General features: G+C 39.4%; 1 protein-coding gene across 1 annotated transcript in view; it reads right to left on the minus strand.

Annotated features, from left to right (window-relative positions):
- The window catches only part of FRRS1 (ferric chelate reductase 1), a 60,885-nt gene that overhangs the window by 8,982 nt on the left and 29,809 nt on the right, over positions 1-22,094 (minus strand). Inside the window, exons 9-14 of the mRNA XM_053592623.1 lie at positions 13,164-13,277; positions 10,259-10,374; positions 7,836-7,922; positions 2,282-2,379; positions 1,966-2,024; positions 418-561 (exon numbers count right to left, since the gene is read on the minus strand). Coding sequence (XP_053448598.1) covers positions 418-561; positions 1,966-2,024; positions 2,282-2,379; positions 7,836-7,922; positions 10,259-10,374; positions 13,164-13,277 — 618 coding nt within the window. The remainder of the gene's footprint in view (positions 1-417; positions 562-1,965; positions 2,025-2,281; positions 2,380-7,835; positions 7,923-10,258; positions 10,375-13,163; positions 13,278-22,094) is intronic.

A 22,094-nucleotide genomic window follows, 5' to 3' on the forward strand; every position in this document is an offset into this window, starting at 1 on the left:
AATGTACTCAGCCCTACTATGAAACCAATTTATAGCTTTCTTATGAAAGCTATAACCCAATTATAGCCCAATAAAAAGGGGCAAGGGGAGAGGGAGTAGAGGGGAGGGGGGAGAATGGGTGGAGGGAGGGTAAGTACTGGGACCACACCTACGGCGTATCTTACAAGGGTACATGTAAAATTTACTAGATGTAGAATATAAATGTCTTAACACAATAACTAAGAAAATGCCGTGAAGGCTATGTTAATCAGTTTGATGAAAATATTTCTAATTGTATATAAAACCAGCACATTGTACCCCATGATTGCATTAATGTACACAGCTATGATTTAATAAAAAAAAAAAAAAGAAACTAATTATTTTCCAACAGTTTGTATACAAGTGATTCTACATAACATGGCTTTTTGAGCAGGTTACCTTTTCGAGAAAGTTTATAAGCATGTATCTCCAGAATGATCTCAGTCCCAACATGCCAGGCTACGAATCCAATCATTGCATAGGTTTTCTGTGGGTAAGGAAGATTCAGTCCTGGTAAATCCATTCCCAGGAACATGACTGTCACTAACGTAAGAGAAAAAAATACACATTCAAATGCAGTCCCCACCAAAAGACACAATTATGTATGTACGTGCATGTGTGTATTATATCAAAGAAAACAGAATTGATGAGATAAGTAAGATTAATATTTAAAGCCAGGTGCTGTGGCTCACACCTGTAGTCCTAACACTCTGGGAGCCCAAGGCGGTCAGGTTGCTTGAGCTCACCAGACCAGCCTGAGCAACAGTTAGACCCCATCTCTACTAAAAATAGAAAAATTTGACTTGGTGCCCATAGCTCAGTTGTTAGGGTGCTGGCCACATACACTGGGGTTGGAGGGTTTGAACCCTGCCTGAGCCTGCTAAAACAACAATGACAACTACAACAATAACAAAAATAGCTGGATGTTGTGGTGGGCACCGGTAGTCCCAGCTACTCGGGAGACTGAGGCAAGAGAACCACCTGAGCCCAAGAGTTAGAGGTTGCTGTGAGCTGTGACACCACAGCACCTCTACCAAGTGCTGACATAGTGAGACTCTGTCTACCAAGGTGACATAGTGAGACTCTGTCTCCAAAAAAAAAAAAAAAAAGAAAAGAAAAGAAAAACTGAGGCAAGAGGATCACTTGAGCCCAAATTTGGAGGTTGCTGTGAGCTAGGATGACTCCATGGCACGCTACTCAGGCAACAGCTTGAGGCTGTCTCAAAAAAAAAAAAAAAAAATCAATATTTAACACCAAATAGTTAATTTAGTCTTGTTTTATTATGATGCTAGATAGGGCAATATGGGAAATTATAATTATGATCTACCAATTAAGGAAGAGGCATCTAAACTTGCCAGGAAGTTTTAAAACTGCAATGTAGAAAGAGAAAAGAAGTACGGAAACCATTGCTGCCTGTACATCGTCTATCACAAAGAACCGCACAGACTGTAGCAGTGTTAGGGTGGGAGGTGCCTGCTTAGGGATTTACTACCTAAGACATCAAATGTATTGGATAATCACACATAAGTTTGGAAAACCACCCTACTCTGGAAGATACAAACCCCATGGAAAGGACCTAGAGACAGAAGGTTTGGGCCAAACGGCCCACTTCAACCCAACCAAATAACCCTCAACTTGGGGTTGCTCAAATATTCAGCCATTAGTATAGTTTATTCTGCTGGCAAAGCCAAATGCTAAAAAAAAAGAAAAAGTCTGAGCACAGAGTCTTAAAGTCATTTTAAAAACCTTAAACTTAAAACTGAAATAATGACTTAAATAGTTACCTCCAGAAACTACTTTTTGGAGTTCCATGTTTAAGGCTGATTTCTCCTCAACAACCAATTACTCCAATTACTAATGCATCTAAAAATCATTTAAGCCAAATTATAACTTGCCATATAAGCAACCAGCAATTATATATGAATAAGTGGCATCACAATTACTCACCTGCTATTATTCTAGCAGCTGTTCCCATACTCCAATGAGTCCAGTTAAACACTTGCCTTCTACCAAAATAAAGAACCAGTCAGTGCTCTTAAAAAGCAATGGAACTGCAATTAATTCCCAAGAGAATAAAAAGCATGCAATTTCCTTATTGCCTGGAAATTAGATATCTGAAATACATTCTAATGGCCTCCAAAGTAACTTCCATTTATCACGGAATTTTACAAAAAGCAAACTGTTTCCACTTGAAAAGGATGCGTTTTCTAACTCATGATATCCACATTAAGAGAGCATTGGTGTGTATTTAAGCTACAAGTACCTGGGGTCATGTAGAGGTGGCCTGAAGGCTGCCAGAAGAGGCTGAAGAATTGCTAACGTCATCACTGCGCAGCCGAGGTATGGGTGGTAACCTGTGTGCTAAACAAAATCATGTCATTTTAATAATCTTAATCTCTCTCTTTTAAATCCTCAAGTTAAAAATGGTGCACACAGATGTATAGGCTCTGTTTCCACGGCTTTAAAAATTCAATAACGATGACAATACAACAGGCAACATTCACTGAGTGTACACTTTATGCCAGGCACGTCCTTTACACACACTGCTGATTCTTGACAATTGGTTACTGGTATCCCAGTTTTACAAAAGGGGGAGCTGGGGTTCAGAGACACTAAGCACTGGGTCCCAGGCCACACAGTATGTAAATGGAGGCAGTGGACTTCGTGCACAGAATATTTCTCTCCCCCATCAGGATGTTGGCTGAGCACCAACACGCCAACAGCCGTCTGCAGGCCAACTGGTTAGTGTCCACACATCAAAAGCAATCATTCCTATGTACTGTAACAATCTGTTTAGACCTCTATGTATCCCTAAGCTGCAGGATCTTTATGATTCCCTGGAACCCTGGAGCTTAACAGAGTTGTAATCACTCCATAAATGTTGGTTCAGTGAATAACCTGTACTGCCACTGTATTTTTTCATTAAGTCATATATACATAGATCATGAATACATTTATGCCTTTATGTGATTCAATGTGTTGATTATTTGTACAAATTAGAGTGCTTACATTCTACTAATTAACATAGCTTTCACTTCATTTACTTAATCACAGTGTTAAGACATTTGTGTTCGACACTTGATAGATTTGACTTGTACTCTTGCAATATGCTCCATAGTTGTGGTCCCACCACTAACCCTCCCTCTATCGAACCATCCCACTCCCTTCCTATCCCTCTCCCCTTCCCTCCTTCATCCTGGGCTATACTTGTGATTCATCTCTCATATGAAAGTGTAAGTGATTATAAATTTTTTTTGTTTTCAGTTTTTGGCTGGGGCTGGGTTTGAACCCAACACCTCCAGTGTATGGGGCCGGTGCTCTACTCCTTTGAGTCACAGATTCTGCCCTATAAATTGGTTTTATACCGGTACTGAGTACATTGGATATTTTTTTTCCATTCCTGAGATACTTTACTAAGAAGAATATTTTCCAGCTCTATCCATCTTTTTTTATTGCTGCATAGTATTCCATGGTATACATACACCATAATTTATTAATCCATTCATGACTCAATGGCCACTTGGGCTTCTTCCAAGATTTGGCAATTATGAATTGAGCTGCAATGATCTGGTGCAAATATCTTTGTTGCCAAGTAATTTTTGGTCTTTTGGATATACAACTATATTTTCCTAGTAAAGGAATTGCAGGATCAAACGGCAGGTCTACATTTAGATCCCTGAATGCTCTCCAAACTTCTTTACAAAAGGAATGTACTAGCTTGCCTTTCCACCAGCAGTGCAGAAGTGTTTCCTTTTCTCCACATCTATGCCAACATCTGTAGTTTGGGGATTTTGTGATGTGAGCTACTCTTACTGGAGTTAGATGATATCTCAAAGTGGTTTTGGTTTGCATTTCTCTGATGATTAAAGACGATGAGCATTTTTTCATGTGTCTGTAGACCGTGTGCCTGTCTTCTTCAGAGAAGTTTCTCAAGTCCCTTGCCCACAATAAAATGGGATCACTTGTTCTTTTCTTATTAATAAGTTTGAGTTCTCTGTGGATTCTGGTTATTAGAGAGGTAGATGTATAGAACAGAATTGAAAACCAAGATGAACCCAGATACTTACAGTCATTTGATCTTTGATAAGCCTATGAACAATATAAATTGGGGAAAAGATTACCTATTTAACAAATGGTGCTGGGTTTCTGTCTCCTCTAACAAAGATTGACTCTCAGTGGTTAAAGGACTTAAACTTAAGACATGAAACTACAAAAATTCTTGGAGAGAGTGCAGGGGAAACACTTGAAAAAATTGGCCTGGGAGAATACTTTATGAGGAAGACCCCCTGCACAATTGAAGCAACAACAAAAGTACATTACTAGGATCTGATCAAACTAAAAAGCTTCTGCACTGCCAAGAACACAGCAAGTAAAGCAAGTAGAGAGCCCTCAGAATGGGAGAGGATTTTTGCAGGTTATATTTCACCACTGTATTAAAAAGATCATCTCCTCTGTTCAGAATGAAGACCTAACACAAGAAAAACCATCGACATAGTGTCTCAACAGTTTCTGCTACACTCCTCCCTTACTGACGTTGTGTGCTGCTCAAAAGAGCAGAGACCTAGATGCATTACAAGGACAAAGAAGATGCTCTACCAAAAGTGTCCAACCTTTTTCTCTTCTCCTACACATTGGAAGAGTTGTGTGGGACCACGAAAACACTAAAGCTGATGAGCAAAAACAAGAAAAAGTCATGCATGATTTCTGCAGTATCTAACACTACAGATAAGCAAAACAGGCCTCAAGTAATTCACACACAGCCCGTGACATGCCTGGATGGAAGGATGCGTGTTACACTGACCTGCAAGCCCAGGTAGGCTATAAATCTGTGGCTAGAAACTGGGACCTAAAGACATGATGGGAAGTCTCTGTAAATAGGAACTAGAGGCTGACAAAGAGTAATATGAAAACATTTTCAAATCATGGACTTAGTTATACATGGGTTGTGGAGATGGAGAGGGCTTCTAGCTAATAAAACACAAAACAGCAGCAACAACAAAATTCTCATATGTGCTTAGAATATGCTGGGGACTATGCCAAATACCTTCAGTTAACTGATGTCCAATGTTCACAGAAAGCCTATGCGATAGATGCTAGGCTGTCGCTGCTGTACAGGTGAGCAATCTGAGGGGCAAGTGGAGTAACTTGCCAAAGGTGTCCCAGGATTTGAACCTAAGTAGTCCAGCTGTAGAACACTGTCTTATTCATAAACTGCAAAGACTATAAACTACAAAATTTAAAAATGCCTGGATAAAATAAGGTTCTGATGTAATAAAATCTTCATAATTTCCTTTAAAAAATAGGTTAGCTAATCCATAAACTAGCTAAAAAGCAGTAAGTTGATTGCCCTTTCGATTATTTTTTTTTTTTAACTTTTTTTTCTTTCTTTTTTTTTTTTTTGTAGAGACAGAGTCTCACTGTACTGCCCTCGGGTAGAGTGCCGTGGCGTCACACGGCTCACAGCAACCTCTGACTCTTGGGCTTACGCGATTCTCTTGCCTCAGCCTCCCGAGTAGCTGGGACTACAGGCGCCCGCCACAACGCCCGGCTATTTTTTTTTTTGGTTGCAGTTTGGCCGGGGCTGGGTTTGAACCCGCCACCCTCGGCATATGGGGCCGGCGCCCTACTCACTGAGCCACAGGCGCCGCCCCCTTTCGATTATTTTTTAAAAAATAAAAAGCAGGAAGGAGGTTTCTAGAAGTATCTGTGACCCAAGATTCATTGATCTTATTCCTTGTGGCACCAACCCAAACTCTGAAATAGTCAACCTTGATATCAAATTCTACCTGGCTGTAAAACTGGAAGAGTGTCTGGAAAGTACAGGCTCTACATTTAGGGGTGTCACTTACTCTCAACAAGTGTGTTCATTCATTCACTAAATATGTACTGAGTCCCTACTATGTACTAGAATCTGTTTCAGGTACTTAGGATACATCCATGAACATACCAATGGATATCCCAGTTCTCACAGAGCTGACTATACTAGTGTGGAAAGATAGGTTAAGAAAAATCATAATAATTAAATTATATGAAATGGCATAAGGTAAAGAAAGCTATAAAAAATAACAAACAGGGCAGGGTCCCCTGAAAGAGTATGATTTGAGCAAAGACTTGAAGAACGTGAGGGGTGAAGGAAGCATGTGCCGGGCTGAAGAGACTGCGGTGACAACAGAGGAGGAGCATGCCCAGCACGTCTGCAGCAGCACGGGGCCAGGGTGGACGGAGATGGACCACGTGGAGGGGCAGCTCAGAGAACGACTGGCAGCCAAACTGTGGAGGTCACTGGGAGAACCTTGGCTTTTACTCTGAGTAAAACTGAGCTATATTAAAGAAATCAATTTGGAGCACAGGAATGACATGATCTGATTCACATTTTGATCATTCTGCCTTCTTTGTTGAAAATCGAATGTCCATGAGCAAGGGTTGAAGGGGAAAGACCAGTTAGGCAGCTATTGCAACATCCAGGCCAAAGATGATGGTGGTTCAAGCCCACGTAGTAGCACTGGTGCTGGCAATGAGAAGCGGTGGACGGTGAATGTACCTTGAAGGTAGAGCCAATCAAATTTCCCAGTGGATCTGATGTGGGATATGCATGAGAGCACAGTTAAGGATAACTCCACGTTTTGATCTAAGGATGGAATTCCAATAGCTACCAGCAGACTCCCAGAAGGTGGAGCAGGACTGGGGAAAAAGAACGGGAATTCCATTTTGGACATGCTAAGTTTGATGGCTCAGACATGCAAGTTAGGGTCCTGAGTGCAACTTGAGCTAGATATGTGAGTTACAAACCAGTGGAAAGGTCTGGACTAGAGATAAACATTTGTATCTGGACTAGAGATAAACTGTATTTTTAGGTCAGGTGCAGTGGCTCATGCCTGTAACCCTAACACTGGGAGGCCAACGCAGGTGGATTGCTTGAGCTCAGAGGTTGAAGACCAACCTGAGCAAGAGTGAGACCCCATCTCTACCAAAAAAAAGAGATAGATAGATAGATAGATAGATAGACAGACAGACAGATAGATAGATAGATATGAGATAAACATTTGGGAATAAGCTTCAGGGTCTTCACTTATGATATGGAATTATTACCAGTAGCTACTTATTAGAGATTTAATTTTGACAACATAGGTAAAGCACTTAGCACAGCTGGTCACGTAGCAGAAATGCAACTTATGTTAGCTAAGTGGCAATCACAGCACTAGTTAGAGAAAACTGTTTACATTTCTCATGTTCCTTAGACATCACACTGAATCTTCCCACTCAATAGTGAGAAAAATTCACTATAGTGCACACACAACATTTGATGTTTATACATATATATATACATATATTTTTTTTTTTTTTGAGACAGAGTCTCACTCTGTCACCCTGGATTGAGTTCCATGGCATCATAGTTCAAAGCAACCTCAAACTCTTGGGCTGAAGCCTCCTGAGTAGTTGAGACTACAGGGGTCCATCACAATGCCCAGCTCGTTTTTCTATTTTTAGTAGAGACAGGCTCTTTCTCTTACTCAGACTGCTCTTAAACTCATGAGCTCAGGCAAGCCACCTGCCTCAGCCTCCCAGAGTGTTAGGACTATAGGCGTGCAGTCACTACCGCACCTGACCTAAAAATACATTTCATTAGTAAGGAATCTGCACTAACATCCTCACCCTAGCCCTGGCCTCTGACCCTGTCAAGGAGTCATCGGATGATCCAAAAATGAAAGAGGGAAACACACAGAAAAATGTCACCCATCATTTGAGAATACACAGTGATCTACTTTGCCATCAAAACGGATTCCTATAAAAATACCCTGTTTAGAACATATACTCACCCCACTCCAGCCTCCTCTGTATATAAAAGGCATAATGAAAGCAAGACAGGTGAGAGCAGACGTCGTGAGCATGAGCATCCGATGCACCTGCAAGGGGAACGATAAAGTGTGAAGTCAGTCCACTAAGGAAGAGGAAGGAGTTGGTGTTACGGGCGGGGGGGAGGAACCTGGGGCAGGATTCACTGAAGGCATGCATTCATTGTCTGTTTGCTTGAGCGATAGGTTTTGACTATGTTGCCCCGGCCACCCTCCATCAAACTCCTGGGCTAAAGGGATCCTCCCACGCCAGCTTCCTGCGTGGCTGGGACTACACATCTACATCAATTGGCATCTACTCACAGCTCACGGTCAGTAATTAGGGGGAAAAATCTTAGTGTAACACTAAACTTTAAAGAAAATCCTAAGCGCCATCCTTATCCTTCAAAAGTTCCTGCCAAGACTTCGCCTGCACAGAGCAGCAGAAGGGATGTTTCACAAGCAGAGCAACCTGACTTGCCAAGCAAGCCCTTCGTGTCCTTTTTTAAGATATTTATTAAACTCCACCACCAAGTGCAGTGCTAAGACAGCGGGAAACAAAAATACTGTCTCCCGAGGAGCTTCAGATATAATTGAGTAGATAAGAGAAAAATATGAAAAATGTGTAATTCATAGTACAAGTTAAGAAAATGATAAGTGGGAAAATAGGCACTGTTCATGGATTATGCCAGGACCACTGGTATAAACTGAAACTATCCTGAGAAAAGGAGGACGTAAGGTCACCACAGATGATCCTACATATGCATGTGTGCATACATATAAAAACATGTAACTCCCAAGAGCTTGAGGTTGCTGTGAGCTATGACACCATGGCACGCTACCAAGGGTGACAAAGTGAGACTCCGTCTCAAAAAAGTATGTAACACTATGATGTATGTGTGTGACCTCCCCCCACACACACACATCGTTGTTTTAAAGGCAGTTGAGGATTTGAACTGACAAAGGGAAGACAACAAAGCATCTTGCAGTTAGGATCCACGTGAGCGGATGTGTGTGTGAGAGAGAGTCCAGGAAGGAACGTTCTCACATGCGAAACCAGAGGCAAAGACGGACAGAGCAGGGCATGCAGACCACAGAGAACAAATAAAACAGATCAGCCCTGCCAGCCAATAGTGAGCAAGCAGGTTAGCGGAGGTAAACCTCAAAAGCTACAAGTTTATATGGAGCATGGAGGATATTCACTTATAAAATCTAAACTGTTGCGATGGCCACTGTCTTCAAGCAGGCAGGTACATCCTAACTCCACGGGGACTCGCTGATCTCCCACTATCTGTGCAAATGTCTATACTCCATGACTCATGAGAGAGAAGCTTTGTTTTGCTCTATTTTGAAGAGTACTTACTGATTCTTGCTTATGTTCCTATTGGGAAATTGCCTCCCCATCCCATGGGGCGAGGCAGTATGAAAAAGAATACTTTCTCGGGCGGCGCCTGTGGCTCAAAGGAGAGGGCCCCATATACCGGAGGTGGCGGGTTCAAACTCGGCCCTGGCCAAAAACAGCAAAAAAAAAAAAAAACGAAAACGAAAAAGATTACTTTCTCTTGAGGTAGGAAGGAGCTTAAACTTAAAAAATTCAAAAAAAAAGGGGGGGGGCGGCGCCTGTGGCTCAGTGAGCAGGGCGCCGGCCCCATATACCGAGGGTGGTAGGTTCAAACCCAGCCCCGGCCAAACTGCAACAAAAAAATAGCCGGGCGTTGTGGCGGGCGCCTGTAGTCCCAGCTGCTTGGGAGGCTGAGGCAAGAGAATCGCGTAAGCCCAAGAGTTGGAGGTTGCTGTGAGCGGTGTGATGTCATGGCACTCTACCTGAGGGTGATACAGTGAGACTCTGTCTCTACAAAAAAAATAAATAAATGAAATAAAATAAATAAATAAATAATAAAAAAATTTAAAAAATTGATTTTTTTAAAAGGAAAAAGAACATTTTCAGTTTCTCTTTCCACCCTCATAGAAGACAGGTGAAGCTGATTATCCAACGTTCATCGGCCCATCAACCAGGTGTATCTCTTTCCCTCTGCCTTTCTTAATCCATCCTTCCTCAGTGCAGTAAATACTCCTCCGACATCACCCCTCACACACAAATAGAGTTGTAAACAGAATCACCTGAGTCCCAGAGTCTTCGTGACAAAGGGCCTCACACGGTCCTGACACATTCTCCAATTCAGCCTGACACCTCATGAAGCCATTTGTATTCTGATCTCTGTGAGCATCTTATGTCTGTTCTCAACTGGTTAGGAAATTAAATAGAAAAAAAGAGGATCCCAAACCTACAACTGTACTCACAAAACGCACACACACGCATACACACTCTTTCATGTTGCAATGACCAAATGATATCACCTCTTGCCTTAAGAAAAAAAAATTGCATTAAACCTTTTTCCCCCACCTACCTGAAACCAAACCGCTTCACCAAGGAAGAACGTTTTTGACCAAACAGGTTTGAAGAACCGGGCGAGCAGTACACCTACGTTAACAGTGGTAATCCATGCCACAAACATTAAGGCACCTACAGGTGAGAAAAACACAAGGGTTGATTCCACGAACTAATCAAGCTGCTTCTTAAATGACCAAGCCAAATACTCAGAAAATATAAATAGCCAGCAAAATACATTCAGCTGACCTGAGCACAACCTCAAAAGACCCTGAACATCGTAGCTTTACCACCACCACCACTTCCACTGTTTGACACTTCCATAAATCACACTACGTGCCACCATAGGACTCCACGTGTATTTATCTATTCATCGTTGCAGCAGTCCTATGATGTCGTTACAATCGTTATTCCAGTTGTGCTGCTGAGGAAACCAAAGCATGGGGAAGTGAAGTACCTTGTCCAAGTTCACAAAGTCGGGGTGCAGACACCGTCTGACTTGAGCCACTATACTCTTGACTGTTATATTAATACAGCTTATCTGTCATCATTTCAGAATCATCTCACTCCAGAAAACAACAAAAACCAAACAGGTGCTTTATTTCTGAATCAAAACACTGCCCTCTGGAGCTACAAGGTGATTGGAAGCAAATTGACAATAAGAAAGTTATTTTTAAGCTTAACTGTGGTGAGATTTACAAAAACTATATTATAATGGATAACTCTGGACAATATAAAGGGAAAATACCAAATAAGGAAAGTTCCCTCAAACCCCAATAATTTGTAATAGTATGATATATACTACACTATTCTCCTACTTTTAAATCCCATCTTTATAACTATAAGCCAGGCTGCTTTTCTTTTATTTATTTTTTTTTTTTGTAGAGACAGAGTTTCACTTTATTGCCCTTGGTAGAGTGCTGTGGCGTCACACAGCTCACAGCAACCTCCAACTCCTGGTCTTAGGCGATTCTCCTGCCTCAGCCCCCCGAGTAGCTGGGACTACAGGCGCCCGCCACAATGCCCGGCTATTTTTTTGTTGCAGTTTGGCCGGGGCTGGGTTTGAACCTGCCACCCTTGGTATATGGGCCGGCGCCCTGCTCACTGAGCCACAGGCGCCACCCGCCAGGCTACTTTTCAAATGGAATCAACTTTCCTCTGTAGAACCAGAGCATAAGAGAGTCTTGATTTTAGGCTATTGCCATTCTAATTTGGTCCCATTCCTCATTTATCTATATCATACCTAAGTCTAGCACTGAGTACTTTATATGCCTTCAAATAATTGTACATTGACCAGTTCAACAACAAAACTATATCCTGAAACCAAATTACTGTTACAATCTCAACTTTCAGAATGAGAGAAAATATTTCCATTGCTATGAATCTGACAAAGAGCTAATAACTAGAATCTACAGAGAACTCAACCTAATCAACAAAAGAACAAACAATCCCATTTATACATGGACCAGAGACATGAACAGAACCTTCTCAGAAGAAGATAGATGAATGGCCAACAAACATAAATACATGTTTATCGTCCTTAATCATCAGAGAAATGCAAATCAAAACCACCCTGAGATATCACCTAACTCCAGGAAGAAAAGCCCACATCACAAAGTCCCAACACTGCAGATGCTGGCGTGGATGTAGAGAGAAGGGAACACATTTCGCTTCTGGTGGGATTGCAAGCTAATAAGCCTCCATGTAAATAAGTGTGGAGAATTCTCAAAGAGCTAAAAGTAAACCTTTCACTTGATCCCACAATCCTAGGTATCTATCCAGTAGGAAAAAAAAAAAATCATTTTCCCACAAGGACATTTACATTGAAAGGTTAACCACAACCCAAGTGCCTATCAACTCATGAATGGATTAATAAACTGTGGTATATGTATATACACCATACTATTCAGCCATAAAAAAGATGGAGATTTTACATCTTTTATATTTATCTGGATGGAATTAAAGAATATTCTTCTTAGCAAAATACAGCAAAAATAGAAAAGTATGCTATACTAATATGAAACCAGTAGATAAACAACTACATGCCCACATGGGAGAAAAACACATTTAAATTCAAGTGGAACAGAGGGGAGAGGAAAGAGGGAAGGAGGGAGGAGGATGGGTAAGCTCTCACCTAATGTGCTCAATGTAAGGGTATACAGCACACCCCCTGGGTGAAGAGCCCAGCTACAACTTGACCTTTACCTAACAAATGCAAACAATGTAACCTAATCATTTGTACCCTCATATTAATCTGAAATTAAAAAAAAAATAAACCAATCAGAATTGCAGATCACTTCTATTAGCATTTATTTTAGTAAATAGCAAAATTAAATCTCAGGAAAGTCAAATTAATTAACTCAGTGATACTCAACCCTGGTACAGTTAGAAACAACTAGGTTAATTTTTTAAAATCATAAGATGTCTTAAAATTTCTATTAGTGATTTTAATGTGCGCTCAGGTTAAAACCACTGCATTAGCTCTACTCTCCATTTTTAATAAAAATTAAAAAACATTAAGATAGATGATGCTATCTGCAAATGTTAATCTTTTTTTTTTTGAGACAGAGCCTCACTCTGTTGCCCTGTGTAGAGTCCTGTGGCATCATAGCTCACAGCAACCTCAAACTCTTATCTCAAGCAATCCTCTTGACTCAGGTTTTCTGTTTTTAGTAGAGATAGAGTCTCTCCCTTGCTCAGGCTGGTCTTGAACTCCTGAGTTCAAGTGATCCACCTGCCTCAGCCTCCCAGAGTGCTAGTGATGAGAGGCATGAGCCACCTCACCCAGACAAATGTTAATGTTTAAACATAAGAGACATATGAAAATCTGCTAAATTATGCGTACACCGTTCCTAAAGCAGCCACCACCGAGTCCTCAGGTAAGTTTATCACAAGGTAGTAATAACACCACCAGGATGACTCACCATGAGCCTTCAAAAGAAGCAAAGAATGGGATCCCCCGATGCTCTTTGCACGCTCCGTCACATCATGTTTCTCATATGTAATCAAAGGTTGCTCAGAGTGCTTGTAAATTTGACCTGAAAATTTAAAAAAAATTTTTTTAGAGAACTATGTCCTCAAAGAAAAAAAAACATTGAGAGACCAGTATGGATAGAAACAAAATGTCTTAAGGTAATAAAAATATAATTAAATATCAACAGAGATGTCCTGTATAGCAAAAGCAACATAAAGATATACCCAAGAGCACACAGTGTTCTTGAAAAAAATTAAAGAAATAATGTAGCCACCCAAGAGGGGAATCAAAATAAGGATTAGGAATGGAGAATTTAGGGTAAAAGAACTGGTGGAACACCAGAGATGAGTTAAACAATAAGTCAAAATCATTATTGTGAGTTACTATATTTTTTAAATGTCAAATATAACTCTCGAAAGAGAATGCATGCTTTCGAAAATTTACAAAGCCATTCACCGCCACCTGCATCTAGAATCCTAGAATAAACGAACTGAAATTGGGCGAATAGAGGACAAAAAAAGCATTTTGATGAGAGGGTATTTGACACATGGTCAGTTCAGACTGTATTTGACTAACAAAGAAAAAGCCTAACTAGTAGTGACATAAACAAATTATGTATATATTATTTTATTATTTATTAGGATGTATCATATAAAATTAAATCTGTGAATATATAGAATTATTCCAAGCATGCACATGCGTGTGGGTCTTCCCTTGAGGAATCCTCCTCCCGAAGATAGATACAGGAAAGTTTACAATAACTTTTTTTAATGGTGGTTAAAAAAAGAAAATCAAAATTGTAAATGAACTCAATATACAACATTAGGAGAAGGAATAAATAAGTTATGGAACATACATATTTTTAGAGCACTATGCTAGTGTTAAAAATAATTAAAACATTTGCTATCACAGATATATATGAATCTTTGTCTCAAACACATGACAAATATGAAGCCATAGAGTACATCTCAAAATTTTTCAAAAGGAAATGATTATACAGTATACAGATTATACTGTGTAGTATCTGTCCAAAATGCAATAAAATTTAATCCTAAAAAAATCTAGAGGTAAAATTGTCCACATACTTATAAACTGCTTGTTTTAATAATCCTTAAACAGGAAATCAAAAGTAAAAACACAAGTCTTCTCAGAGATGTTTAACATGAAGATACTTGGTATCAAAACACACGTGATATTGTGTTTATTTATTCCCCATGTCTGGCAACACTGGGGTAATCTACTGTATGAATTTTTCCTAGCTAGTGTGTATGAAATGGGATCCCTGTAAAATTTCCTACTGGTTTTTACTAATCACCCATGAGACTGTTTTTACGTGATCTCTCAACTCTTATGAAATAGTTTTTGGTAACTGTCTTCTATTTAGATCATTTGTTTATTGCTTTCTCATGATTTCCTCATCTATTCTGGATATTTGCATACAGGTTTGTTGTATACATAAATTTTTAACTCATTAGATTAAATACCAAGTGGTCCTATGCCTGAATTATAAGGAAACGTTTGGTTTGCAAAACATTGTCATCTGTCTTCCAAAGTGGCCGTATCAATTTGAATTATCACCAGGAAAAAAAAAAATGATACAATCAAAGTACCATTCAAAAAACTTATCATCTTAAAAGCATTTTCCTGAAAAAAAAAGATGGATTTTTCCAGCCTAGTTTGGGGCTTCTGCTGTCATGTTTCATAGGGCGCCTGTGCTTGGGAAGCTTGTGTGTGTGCCTGCAGCTTCACTCTCTGGTAAAGGAGCCTCGTTAGTGGCCACATCCTTTTGGCTGGGATAATATGTGCTCCCAGGGGAGGCAGGGGAGCCAAGCCAGGTGGAGCCACGGCCAGGACAGCTGTAGCGGTTGGACTAGCCATTGCCTGTGAGGATTTGCAGGCCGTTATGTTTTGCAAGCCATGAAGCCTATGGAGCCTCAAATAAAACAAGTTTTTCAAAATCTGCTAAAATCCACCTTTAGTGGTGCTATTATTACAGAGGTGGGTTTGAACCCAGAATGACAAAGCAGGAAGCAGCATTAATTCTACGTGCAAGCCCTACTGCCAACAAAGGAAAAATAAAAGATGTTCTTTGACGAATTATGCTCTTAAATCACCCAAAGGAGGACCTCCTCTTAAAGAAGCCAAAATCAATGAAGCTAAAGATTTACTACAAGGTCGAGCTGAAAAATGAAGTAAATTTATGATGGATTTTAAGTTTAGTTTCATTAATTTTAAGTTCAAGTTCAGTTGTGTATTTAAGTGCTAACTTTTTATAATAAAATGCCTCAGAGGTTCAGTTTTTAAAATGATTTAGCATAAGTGAAACCAAAGCCCTGGTATAGTTTTCTTGTTTAATTTTGAGGATTTTAAGTCAGACTATTGACAAGAATATTTGATGGACAAATGCAGACCACTGAATAGAATATTATTTATTACCCCTTTATGAAGTAAGTTGCTATATATGTTATTCAAGACAAAGGGAAGTGGGCAGTCCTTGCTCTCTGGTAGCCTCCAGTCTAACAGGAGACTGATAAACTGGAAGTTATAAAACTATGTGATAAACATGATGATGAATTAGCACAGGCTGTTGAAGTAGGGACTCTCAGTAGGATGAAAAGCTGTTGAAGGTACAGATAGCTGGCCCAGGTACTTGGAACCTTGTATGTATTTAAAAGTGAATTTATCCATGATCTAAGAAAGTAACCTGTGTATGTATATACTATCACTAACAGAATTTAGTTTCATACATGAAAAATTCTTTTAACAGTATGATGAAAAAAAAAAGACCAAGTATTGAGATAACCATTTCATTCAAGGTGCATTTAAAATAACAAAATACAACCCTGGAAACCAAAACAGAAGATGGATTAAAATTAAAGGTAGAACATAACAAATTAGTAAGCCTGAACATCAGAAAATTCGATCCTGTAAAAAGCCAACAAAATCAATTGAGATTTTGGCAATTCTGACCATACCATAAAAGGAACCACAACAATATTAGAAATTAAAAGGGTAACATAACTGCTAATGCTGAAGACATTCTTATAATTATATAGAAATGCTACATGCAACTTTAAATCAGCAAAAAAAACCTCAAAGTCTAAATAAAATGGATGAATTTCTGAGAAAATATAGAATTACAAAAATTGACCAAAGATGAGATAGTAACCATGGTGAATAATAACGATAGAAGAATTTTTTTAACAAGTCAATTATTTCCATCCCACATTCAGACTGTTACATAAGTGAGACCTACCATATCATTAAAAAAAATTTTAACTTAAAAAAAATTCTTTTATTTTAAGGTAAACTCTTTAGAGTTCATTGTATAAGATTAGCGCAACTCCAAAACTGAAACTAGTCACATGTGCATTCAGGCAAGCCCCCATTCATGTGCACAACCAGAGGCCAAAATCATTTATGAGAATAGATGCAAAAATCGTAAAGAAAGTATTAGCAAATCAAATCAGTTGTACACTAAAAGAATAATAAAGAATAATAAAACATCCCCACAGACGGCATATATTCTTATCTGCTAACAAAAAAAAAAAAGAAGAAGAAGAATAAAACATGACCAGGTAAGGTTTATCCCAGAAAAGTGAGGATCGTTCATCATCCAGAAATCTATAAAAATAATCATAAAATATCATCTCGATAGCTGTCCAAAAACATTCGATGAAATTCAGCACACTTTCATGATATGAATTCTTAGTAAAGGAAGAGAAAAACACTTCTTCAGCACAATAAAGGACATCCCCCAGAAAAACACAATAAAACACTGAATATCAGGAAGGTGCAAGAACTAAGTGTGAACTTAACCTTCACGAAAGCAGAAGTCCATTGTAATTTGAGAATTCCCTTGCATGGTTCTGGTATAATTTTGCAGTGCTCCTCTAAGGGAGTTCGTGGATAGTACAAGACTCCGCAGTATTCTGCGACCTAGTGTATTCCTAAATTGTCTAAAGACAGGTCGTGGGATGACAGGGTCTCTCGCCACCTCCCTGCTGTCATTCTACATCGTTCTGTGAGAACTGGACGATGTAATGAGACAGGAAAGAAAATGAGGGTTATTAACCTGTTGTATCTGGATAGGATACGACATTAATCTAGAAAAACCCAAAATAATCAACTGGAAAACTAGGTGGCTAAATTCAAGGTAAATATTCAAAACTTTCCTAGATATCAACACATTTAGGAAATGTATGAAAAATAATCTCATTCACAATTACTTGTTTTAGGAAAACTATTAAATATCTAGGAACAATGTAAAAGCTCTATATGAAGACATAAAGAAAACCATAAAATTTCTGGGCAGCGCCTGTGGCTCAAAGGGATAGGGCACCGGCCCCATATGCTGGAGGTGGTGGGTTCAAACCCAGCCCTGGCCAAAAACTGCAAAAAAAAAAAACAAAACCATAAAATTTCATGAAAAGACTCACCTGTGCAAAATCTGCACACATGGAACATCTCAGTGTGTCCCTGCATAGAAAGACTCACTATTGAAAAGAGTTATTGTTCCCCAAATTACTCTAAAATTTCATTGCAATTTCAATCCCCATCCCAAAAGGAATAAAAGAACTCGACAAATCACAGCTAAAATTCATCTAAAAGATCAGATACACACAGAGGCAATTAAAATTTTGAAAAAGAAGGTCAGAAGGGGAATGTTGTTCTATCAAAATCTCCAATCTATTAAGAAGCCACAGTAATACCAGCTAGTGCAAAGTAGTCAAATAGATAAATAGAAGAACAGACAAACCAGAAACAGTTCGATTTATTGATAGGTTCTAGTGTATAATAAAGAGGCTTTTGAAGCAATGGAGGGAAAAAAATGGACTATTCAAAAAATGATGTCAGGACTCCTTGGTTATTCATACAGCAAATACTATCACACCGTGGCTTGTTATAAGGCAGAAAACAGAAAAGTTTTATGTAATAAATGCCAAGAGAAAAGAAGGTCAAGAAGAGACAATAATTACCAGGAGCTACGAAAGTGTCAAAAAGAAAACAATGAAGAAAAATATCAAAATGACAAGAAAGACATTGAAGAAGCTAAAAATCCTGTATTAGTACAGTGGTAGTGATGAAAAAGAGATCACAACCCCAACAAGCCCAAGAGATAACTTGGAAGAAAAGTGTGTTTAAACTCTAAATCACCACAGAGCCGTGAACTAAGCATGAACTTAACCTTCACGAAACCAGAAGACCGTTAGAATTCTCAGAGTTCCATCGCATGGTTCTGCTGTAATGTTCCAGTGCTACTCTAAGGGAGTTCATGCTTAGAACAGGACTCTGCTATTATGTGACCTATAATACTTCTAAGTTGTTTAAATGACAGGTCATGTTATAACAGTATCTGCGTCATTAATTTCCTGAAATTGCTAGATTTCCTCATTATGAATTACTTCCTTGCCCAAGTGATTTCCGTCTTTCACTTTAAAATTCAGCATTTCACATTTGCTTATCCCAAAATAGGACACTGTCAGCATTCTGGGGAAAACAGCGGTTAGAAAAAGGTTTTAAATGGATAGATCTTTATGAGATTTTATTGAAATTGGGAGTGTTTTACATTTATATGGGTCACAGAGATATGACTACTCTGAAAATTGGATTAAACCTAACAAAGACTGTTTTTAAGCGAGTTCACGTACATGTGTCTAAGTAATAGACGAGACGATGATTAATGTGGTAACCGTCCTTTGTTTCCTGGTACAGATGAACTGGAATAGAGATCTCCAGGTTTGTCTTTTGGGGTATTTCTTTTCTGTCTGTTTTGTATTCCATCAGTTTAAAAAAACAAATGTACACACTTAGTATATGTATATTTGTATTATTGTTTCAATATATTGTATGTGCCATAAAATATTTTGAAACAAAAATTTTAATGAGATAAAAATAAATCTAAAAAAATTTCTAATATTGTAGTTTGCTGTATTCCCTGAACTGCCTCACAATGTGCTCACCTTCCTGGGGAAAATCCCTTCCTAGAACAGTAAGTTATCAACTACAGAAATCTGATTTCAGGCACCAGGGAATGATCCCCTGGGTCTCAGGTGGAGCTCAGAAATCTGCATTGCTAATTCATTGATGTATGCAGTTATTATTAAACAAAAGAAATTGTTAAGAGAAAAAAAAATCTGCATTGCTACCCATCATTCCCGGTGGTTGCTGGTGTGGCTGCACGGGAGATACTCTCCCTCCCGTTCAGCAGCACCAGCAGGCAAAGGAAATAGATACAACACCTATCGCCCATTAACTAGGGTTTAAGAGGGAATGTTAGAACTATCACATAAAACATTGTATCAGAAAATATGTTCTGGTTTGTATAATGCTAACTCTTGAAGAAAGACTTGGCATGGCCACACATAACACACTTGGTTATACAACAAAATGTCTCCATTTAAATAAAATGGCTCGAAAGCACAGTGGCTGTTGCCTGTATTCCCAGAACTTTGGGAAGTCCAGCCTGGAGAATTGCTTGAGGTCACAAGTTTGAGAGCAGCCTGGACAACATAGTGAGACCTCATCTCTAAAAAAAGTTGTTTTTTACTTAGCTGGGCATGGCGGCATGCACCTGCAGCCCCAGCTATCTGGGGGTGGAGGCAAGAAGGTTGCTTAAGCCCAGGAGTTTAAAGTTACAGTAAACTGTGATCAAGCCACTGCACTCCAGCCTGGGCAACACAGTGTAACCCTGTCTCTAAAAATAAATAAATAAATAAAATAGCTTTTCTTTTAAAGCATAATTTTTTTTAAGTATAAAACTTCAAAAAAAGGGGCCAGACATGATGGCTCACATCTGTAATCCTTGCACTCTGGGAGCCAAAGTGGGCGGATCGCCTGAGCTTAGGAGTTTGAGACCACCTGAGCAAGACTGAGACCTCATTTCTAAAAATAACCGGGCATTGTGGCAAGCACCTGTAGTCCCAGCTACTCAGGAGGCCGAAGCAAGAGGATCGCTTGAGCCCTAGAGTTTGAGGTTGCTGTAAGCTATGATGCCACAGCACTCTACCAAGGGCGACAAAGTGAGACTCTGTCTCAAAAAAAAAAAATTTTTTTTTCAAAAAGTATGAATGCAAACTATTAAATCCTCTAGTAATTTAAGAAATCCATGTTAGTCAATAATCATTTATGGAACACCTATAATATGTTGGGTACTAAAGGAAGCAGTTTGGGATAACAGAAAGAGCAAACTTTTATGATTGGAAGAGACTTGGGTTTAGCCTGGGCACGGTGGTTCACATTTGTAACCCTAGCCCTCCAGGACACTAAGGCAGGTGTATTGCTTGCGCTCAGGAGTTTGAGGTCAGCCTGAGCAAGATCAAGACCCTATCTCTACTAAAAATAGAAACATTAGGGCCAGGTGCTCATGGCTATAATCCTGGCATTCTGAGAGGCCAAGGTAGGTGGATTACTTGAACTCAGGAGTTCAAGACCAGCCTAAGCAAGAGTAACATCCCTGTCTCTACTAAAAATGGAAAAACTGATGAGCAAAACCCCGTTTCTACTAAAAATAAAAATTAAAAAAAAAAAAAACAGAAAAATTAACCAGGCATGTGGTGACTGCCTATAGTCCCAGCTACTCAGGAGGCTGAGGCGAGAGGCTCAATTGAGCCTAAGAGTGGTTGCTGTGAACTATGACACCACAGCACTCTACCCAGGGCGACAGAGTGAGACTCTGTCTCAAAAAAAATAACAAAAAAAAAGAGAGAGAGAGAGCACCTGGGGCTCAATTCCTAGTTCTGCTACCTTTTTAACTGTACCCCTGACTCTTCTCTCTATTTTCACAGTAGGCTATATTCTCAAAGTTTTAGGCTAGTTACTGTTTAATTACTGCTAAGTACAGGCAATTGTATTATTATTATGGCAGCTATCACTTATTAAAAACAAATATTTGACCTTTTCCTCATTAAAAATCAATTTCACACATTTCCCATGTTCTGAAACATTGATTACATAGGCTCTGAGGATCCAAATTCCAGCTCCACCAATTACCTGTCAGGGTAAATCGCTTCACCTCTCTAAGCCTCAGTTTCCTCCTAGATAAAATAGGGATAATGATATTTATTTAGTTGCTTTTTGTGAAGATAAAAATTAAGAATCTACCTAAAACGCTTAGCCAGTGATGAGTACTCAGTAAGCACTGAGTAATTTTTATCCATTATTATCATTTAATTGAGAAATTACTTCCAAGCCATATGTGCTGTTGATGGTGCAAATGAGATCACATGATTTTGGCCAGGCACAGTAGCTCACGCTGATAGGCCAATGTTATCCCCTAAGAGAGGAGTCATGAAATACTATGTTAGCTTTTCTTGTGGTACCTCAAATCATCATTAGCCAGGACCTTAAACAAAATTGAATTTTTCTCATTACTATGTGTTGCAGGCTGGACACATGGCTCACGTCTGTAATCCTAGCACTCTGCGAGGCCAAGGCAGGTGAATTGCTTAAGCTCACAAATTCGAGACCAGCCTGAGCAAAAAGTGAGACCCTGTCTCTGCTAAAAATAGAAAAACTGAGACAAGAGGATCACTTGAGCCCAAGAGTTGAAACTTGCTGTGAGCTATGACACCATACCACTCTACCCAGGGAAACAGCTTGAGACTCCAGTCTTGAAAAAAAAAAAAAAATGTGTTGCAGCGTCCACAGTGTAGTCTTCTTAAGGATAAATTAAACATTCAGATATAAAGCTACCTTGGCCTGTACCTGGCATCAGATTCACTTAGAAAAATGTAGGACAGGAAACACACCACACCAGCAGGGCAGAGTGAGGCATTCTTCCCTCGATGGGAGGTCACATAGCAGTTCACTCAGCTGTCCAGGAGATGGTCATTTTACCCCATCACCTCCCTGGAGGAAGTGCAAGGAAATGAGATTCATA

The sequence above is a fragment of the Nycticebus coucang genome, chromosome 5 (assembly GCF_027406575.1).
Source record: "Nycticebus coucang isolate mNycCou1 chromosome 5, mNycCou1.pri, whole genome shotgun sequence".
In the NCBI taxonomy this organism is placed as follows: Eukaryota; Metazoa; Chordata; class Mammalia; order Primates; family Lorisidae; genus Nycticebus; species Nycticebus coucang.